Source organism: Rhagoletis pomonella, unplaced genomic scaffold, assembly GCF_013731165.1.
Source record: "Rhagoletis pomonella isolate Grant_MI unplaced genomic scaffold, Rhpom_1.0 Rhpom_scaffold_00007, whole genome shotgun sequence".
Taxonomy (NCBI): domain Eukaryota; kingdom Metazoa; phylum Arthropoda; class Insecta; order Diptera; family Tephritidae; genus Rhagoletis; species Rhagoletis pomonella.
The window spans coordinates 38,876,894-38,884,390 of NW_023458561.1; the positions used below are offsets into that span (position 1 = coordinate 38,876,894).

At 34.7% G+C, this 7,497-nt stretch overlaps 1 protein-coding gene across 1 annotated transcript; it reads right to left on the reverse strand.

Moving 5' to 3' along the window:
• Positions 1-346: 346 nt before the first annotated feature.
• Positions 347-7,268, reverse strand: LOC118743813 (zinc finger protein 484-like). The gene is made up of 9 exons (XM_036476576.1): positions 6,873-7,268; positions 6,668-6,802; positions 6,243-6,605; positions 5,121-6,174; positions 4,882-4,997; positions 2,604-2,792; positions 2,416-2,547; positions 1,969-2,346; positions 347-1,903 (listed from the first exon to the last, which is right to left on the reverse strand). The coding sequence occupies exons 1-9, from the start codon at positions 7,173-7,175 to the stop codon at positions 956-958; spliced, it is 3,618 nt and encodes a 1,205-aa protein (XP_036332469.1). The 5' UTR covers positions 7,176-7,268; the 3' UTR covers positions 347-955.
• Positions 7,269-7,497: the final 229 nt, after the last annotated feature.

Sequence of the window (7,497 nt, forward strand, 5' to 3'; positions counted from 1 at the left end):
AAGCCTCCGGAGGGGCGGTTTACGGATTTAGAATCAGGGGGACCCGCTATAAACCCCCCAAGTTTTATTTTTTTCGAAAGCCTGGTTCTGTATTGGAAAATTTTCTCAATTTAACGTCGAAAAATAATTTTAGCCTGGCCATCAGCCTATTAAAAAAAAAAAAACATAAATCTAATATCCAATTTAAATGGAAAATGGTTCTTAATTTATTTATTTTTTTCAATATCCATATAAAATTCAAAAAAATTAAATAATTTTTCACTTAAATTGCTTTCGTGAAATTAGCTGTTAGAGAATCAGGAAGGCGTAGATAAACTAAATAATAGCGAATAAAAGATAAAAAATGTCTCAGTAGCAGTTTTTTATTTATTGAAACACACAATACGAACTTAAAATTTACTGACCTTAGAATTATAATGTATTCATGCAATTGATTAATCTGTAGTTGAGATATTTATTTTTGCTATTCACCTTTAGGTAATAGCTTAGCTGATTAAAAATACTCCCTTTAAATACATACATATTTATTGATTTTTTTGTTTGTATATCGTTGCCCCTGCTCGAATTTACTATCAAACGCAAGTATCTAAAAATTTAAGCAAATAATCGCTTCGCCTATAAGAAACATAAATGTAAATTTCAATCGCGAGTTCTTAAGCATTAGAAAGAGAACAATAATTCATGCCAAAGAATAATTTCTGCACTACTTCTAATTGAAAAGGATTTTCTTATCATGACGTTGATCATGGTACAATAATAACAGATATTGTCTTCCCAGAGAGCGCATATTCCGATCTACCTTATTTGAACAATATCATTATTGACCACACTAAAAGGTTTACTGTATGGAAAAAAGGATATTCTGTACATCGTATATCGGTGTTTAAAAATTCGACATACACCCGCCTATGATGTGATAAAAAAATCAATTAACATTCAAAAAACGAGTTTTAATTTAAGACTTTTGTTGACTTTTGACAATGCCATGCGTGCGCTTCATGTGTGAATTTAAGCCTACAAATTGGTGGAACTTCGCTTCACATAGTTTACAAGCGAATTTCTTAATTTCGGAATGTATTTGTCTATGTCGTATAAGTGAATGGCAGTTTGTAAAACCTTTGCCACAGGTTTCACATATTTTATCGCGTATATTAAGATGAGCCTTTATGTGATCTTTCAAATCGCGCTTTTTTAAGAAATCTTTGGGGCACATCGTACATTTATAAGCTCGTGTTTTCGTATGTATTGCATCTGAGTGATAGCCCAATTGGGTTTTACTGCGAAATGCTTTACCACATAACTCACATACGAAAGGTTTTTTTCCAGTGTGCGAATCAATGTGCCGTTGTAAATCCACTAGCACAGCAAATCGTCTTTCACAATAATCGCATTTATGCACTTTTCCCACATGGCTACGTTGCTCGTGCATTAATAATGTAGCTTTGAACTCAAAGGTTCGTCCACATTCAGTACATTTGTGGGGCCAATCGCCAATGTTGTGCTCCTTGAAGAGATGACTCTGTCTTGTGGTCACGTTATGGAAAACTTTATCACATTCTGTGCACTTTAATTTTAAATTAGGTGGTCTATCTGGGAGGAAGTCACACTTTTTTAGATAAATCTTTGCAGCACTCGATAAATCTTTTTCGTCTAAATCCTTTTCAAGTCGACTCTTTAGCTTGAAATACCAATGACGCAAGTAATAGATGCCTTTGTAAATTTCATCTTCGGTGAGCTCCACATTTTGCTTAGTTTTGATAATATTAGACATTTCTTTATACATTTGCTTGCGGACAGCGGAGTTGTTGTAATCGTCATGTTTGGGGTCGTATAGCGCTGGAAAGCCGCCATATGCTTCAATAAAAGCCTCTGTTGTAGGATTGAGTTTGGCAAAACTTATGTTCTGAAAAACAATAAAAAGAGCAAAAAATTTAAATCTAACCGAGAAGATTTTGACTATTTATGTACTGTGTTTGTATTGGGTGGCGTATCTAATACAATGGTGGCAAATTCATCCTTCGCAACAGATAAAAAGGAACATTTCTCAAAATAATCCAACACAACAGTTGGTAATTTTTTCGGCTTGGATTTTGGTTTTTTCTGCTTTGCTTGATGAGTGGCTTGATATTGCAAGTACAACTTTCGGAAGCAACTTCGCAAAGTTTGATTACTTAACGTAATCTGGAAGCGTTTCTTCATTTCGTCTATTATTTCCGTTTGACAGTTTGCTCGTGCTGCACTATTCTTATAATGCTCATCGTCGGGATTCCATAAACATGTAGCTTTTTTGTAAAGCTCAATAAAAACCGATGTGCTAGTGTTTCGTCTATAAAATGTTGGATTAAACTGTAAATAAGAAAACATTAGCCATCTCCACGGATTTAAAGATTTTTTAAAGCTTTTAAAACACATTACTTTTTTGTTACGTATAATTTCTTTTTTATCTTCATCATCTTCTTCGGACGATTCTGAGCCTGGACTGAATTCAGCTGTATCATTGTTTTGGCTTTGATCAGCGTCTGAACTTGTATCATCATTATCTCCTGGCTGTAATAGAGAAAAGGGCGTACATACACACATACTTATAATTTTATTAATTATACCTCAGCCTTCATTAGTTCATCACCGAAATCAACTTCCATTTTAACATCAGCATCATTGTCAAGAAATTCTGTTAATGCATGCGGTGCCATTGTTTCATCTTTTATTAACCCGACAACAATGTGCTCCTTGTAATCCAAATCCACAAGCGGATCAATGCAAGGCTCTTCGTAGTTAGTGTTGTGCAAACTCTGTATATGACTAACGAAGGCATCCCATTCTTCGATATCTGTTTCACAGTATAAACATTTCAATGCAAAATTAAGCACATCTTTTGAAACCAAAACATTTCCGCAAATATCCATTTTTTCTCAACAAAAATGTTCACGGAACAATTGTGTGATCACGGAATTCGACGATTGTATATTTTTTCAATTTGCTATTCGCAATGATGCAAGTAAGACACTTGTGAATGGCCATTTTAAAAGAAGAAGTGTATAAACAGAAATTTTAGGTATGTTCGATAAACACACTCAAGAATGATAGGTTCATCCCTTATCTTTTGGACTAAAATCTGAAAAGTGTCAAAATGCCAGAGCGTAAGCAAAATGCGCTCACTAAAAGAGAATAACAGAAAAAGTAAAGGAACGCAAAAAACCAAATTTTTAGTCCAAAGAATGGCAACAACAAAACAGACGTCAAATAAGAATGGAAATGTATGTACAAAACACATTCACACAAGCACAAGCACAATAAACACTTACTATATCAATTATTTTTTGCCTCCTTCCGATTTCAATTCCCTTTTTTTAGTTTTTAGATTATTCTCACTTTATGCGTATTCTTTAATTTCCGTTAATTTGTATTCAGTTGAGTTTGACACTTTTCAAGATTTTGCCAGCAAAAATTCTTCTGACTAAATCTGACTACTTCGGACTGATGAGAGTCACTCTCACTGAATGTTGCTCTCCCATTTTTGCTGTCATTTCCGAGTTAAGGAACGCTTTTTGGACTAAACCTGACTACTTCGGACTTTTTCTGACTATTTCTGGGAGATAAGGAACGCTCCCGATATACGGCTTTCCCACACCATCCCAGTACTTAAATCGCTCTCTCATTCGTGATTCGCACTCCAATAACGCATCGAGCTACGTAATTCGCCATTCAAAATTTTGAGAGCGAATTTTCTCATTTCTTGGTAGTTCAGATCCAATTACCATAAAAATTACGATCAAATCGGTGCCGTCTCAAATTTTTATCGGAAATTTATCGAAACTAGCTCTCAAATCAAATCTAGCCTTTTTCTGAGTACGAGAAATTAAAGTTTATCAGTGTGTATATCCCTAATTTAATACGGAAACTTATAAATTTTTAGGAAGAACCTACAATTTGCATCAATTAGCAGCGCAGAAAAACAAAATCAAAACACAGGGACTGAGAACTATCAAATCGAATTAAGTGCGCATGGGAATGGAGTAATTCGCGATCGTAATTGGGGAGCGAACAAAGTAATTGGGCCTCCGCACACTGGACTGCTCAGTCCGCCTAAAATAAGAAATATGTATGCAGCTCTCAAGAAAACGGTCAAGAAAAAATTGCCATTAATTCGCGTGTGTCCAAGGAATTTTGACATTTTTGATACCTCACAGCCTGTTGCCTACAGACGTGCTGTGCGATAATCAGCCCTATTCTGCATTTCGACTCGAATCGAAATTTTCAGCTTTTGGCAACTTTGTTATTCTGCGTTCCGTTTCCTTTCGATCAATCTTCGAAATTTACGATTATATCTATTCTACATTTCGATCGTACCCATTAGACATTTAGGTTTGAGCTCAACGTGAGGTCATAGCGTTCTCAACAAAAAGGGCATTTTTCTTTGTATTAAAAAAGGACTTTTCCTCAAGTTGAGAAAATGCTAGTTCTCAACTTGAACTCTAATGTATTTCTCCAATTAGTCTCAAACATATTGAAATACTGAAATTGAAATTGTAAAATACCTTATACCTTTCTGATTGAAACGACATATATAGATGAATTTAAATATTAATTTTTCATTTTAATACTCCTTTTGTATTATGTAGTTAATCAATATCGTATTATAATAATTCACTTCACAGTATACAGCCCGACAGTAATTTTGCCACTTGATTCACTTCGCGTTTTATTTTCTTTCAATAATATTTGAGGATACTTTGAACATTATTTACTTTTCGTTGGCAGTTTTCCCCTCTATATAGCTTTAGTTTTTCAATTGATAATTAAAAATACGTATCTTTATCACTTTTTACGTATCTGCGCGTGGGTTAGAGATGAGTTGGAGAATGATGTTGGATATCAAACTTGAGAACTATGAATTTCTCCAAGGTTGGTGAAATATTTTTTGTTGTGTTTATTGGGATAGTTCTGTTTTTCTAACATCCTCTTTCGTTTAAGGTGGGTTTGGGTGGTCACACCACCTAAGTAAATGTTACGGATACATTAATACATAGAAAACCTTTAATATTGAAGCAATTATAACTAAGACAATGATTTAATACTAGTAAAATTTAAAATCTAGATAAATACACTTCATTCATTACTTGTAGCCGCTAATGCAGTGTCCGTTTTTTCTTCAATACTTCCAACCGACTCTGTGGTTTCCATGTTTTTTGCAACTTGTTTAGTCGCTTTCGTGTTTTGAGGTTTTTTCTCAAGTTTCTTCTGCGGAAACACACCATGCTTGTGCTTCATATGAGAGTTAAGGCCCACAAATTGATAGAATCTTTTTTCACAGAACTTACAGCCAAACTTTTTAACTTCAGCATGTAATTGTTTATGCCGGAGCAGGGCATGTGAGTTTGTAAATCCCTTGCCACATGTCTCGCAAATCTTATCGCGAATGTTTAAATGAGCTTTTATGTGATCTTTTAGATCTCGACTTTTCAAGAAATCTTTAGGACACATAGTGCACTTAAATGCTCTTAACTTTGTATGTATAGCATTATTATGAAATCCCAGCTTTGTGCGTGTGCGAAAGGCTTTTCCACATAATTCACATACGAAGGGCTTGTGTCCCGTATGCATTTGCGTGTGATGCTTTAAATCTCCTATTACGGCGAATTTTCGTTCACAAAACTCACATTTATGAACTTTCTCCATATGATTACGTCGTTCATGGCCCCTCAAGGCTGTATTTGAACTAAAGGTTTTAGTGCAATCTTTGCACTTATAGGGTAAGTCACCGATATTGTGTTCTTTGAAGAGGTGTACTTGCTTTATAGTGTTAGTTTGGAAACGCTTATCGCATTCTGAACATTTAATTTTCTGTTTGCGCGATCTATCTGGAAGGAAACTTAACTTGTCAATATAAAACTGTGCTGCGCTTGACAAATCTGTTGGTTTCAAATTTTTTCCAAAACGACTTTTCAGCTTAAAATACCAGTGACGCAAGTAATCTATACCTTTGTATATTTCTTCGTCAGTAAACTCGACGTTGTATTCGACTCTGAGAATATCTGCCATTTCTTTGTACCTCTGTTTACGTAAAAGCACATATCCGAAGTCTATATGCTTAGTATCATAAATTCCGGGAAAACGGGCATATGTGTCGATAAACGCTATAGTTGCCGTGTTCATAGTTGCAAAGCTCAGATTCTGAAAATAAATGTTTGTATACATATGTAGCTGTTATTTTGTATGCAAACTTTTATGAAGGCACTTACCGTGGTTGTGTTAGGAGTATCCTCAAAAATGTCTAAAAAGTCATCCTTTGCTGCAGAAAGAAATGAACACTTCTCCAAATAGTCCAGCACTACTGTGGACAGTTTTGTTGATGCTGTTTCCGATTTCTTATGCGTTAGCTTGTATAAAGAATATAACTCACGAAGACTTGCCCAAAGTGTTTTATTGGTTAATGTTATTTGGCATGTTTTGTTCATCTCTTTTATTATTTCCCTCCTACTGTTGGAGCCTGCAGTGCTGTTGTTATAGTCAGCGTTATTGGGATCCCATAAACATGGGGCCTTCTCAAAGAGTTCAATTAATACCGATGTATTTTTGTTTTTCCTATAAAAAGATGGTTTGAACTGAAAATGACACAGTGTTAATTCCTTAGCTAAACAATTACATGTATATACAGAAAACAAACCTTTTTAGGTGGCTTTTTATTTTTTGCAATGTAGTCATCTGAAGAATCATCATCGGAGCTATCCAAGTTTTCATTATAATCTGATAATTTTTCATTATCCGAAACTGGATCTTGGTCTTGTATGTCTATTATCGGCTGTAAGGTAATATAAAAAATTAAATTTTTAAAAGAATTTCACCTTATATTAAAGGTTGCATGTACTTACCTCCGTTTGCAGGCATTCCTCATCGGAATCTATTTCCATTTTTAAACCATTTTCATTTGATTCAGATTGTCCGCATGCAGTGGGTGTCACAGCTTCTTCTTTTACCCATTCGAAAGCGATGTTTTCTTTGCAATCTGCTTGTTCTATTATATCAATGCATGGTTCCTCATAACCCGTGTAGTGCAAACTTTGAATATGACTAACGAACGCTTCCCATTCTTCAATATTTGTTTCACAATATAAACACTTTAATGCAAATTTAAGCACATCTTTTGACACCAAAACATTTCCACAAATATCCATTTCTGCAAATGATTATGCTGAGAATATGAATTTTCAATAAAATTTCGACAGAGGTGCATTTAGGGATGAAACGATACGAGTAAATACAAGTGCATACTCGATACTTTTCGTTCGATACCAAGTAATCGATAATTTTGAGTCAAGTATCCTGTAAGCATAATCATACAACAATGAACTTTTCACCATGCATGGTAAGTTGACAAAAGCTTTTCGCTTGTCATTTTTTGTTAGGAATGCCAACGTGCAACGACAATGACAAAATCACGACAATGAAGGATGATTAATTGTCATTCTATTGCAAAACCGGAATAGGGCTGTAAAT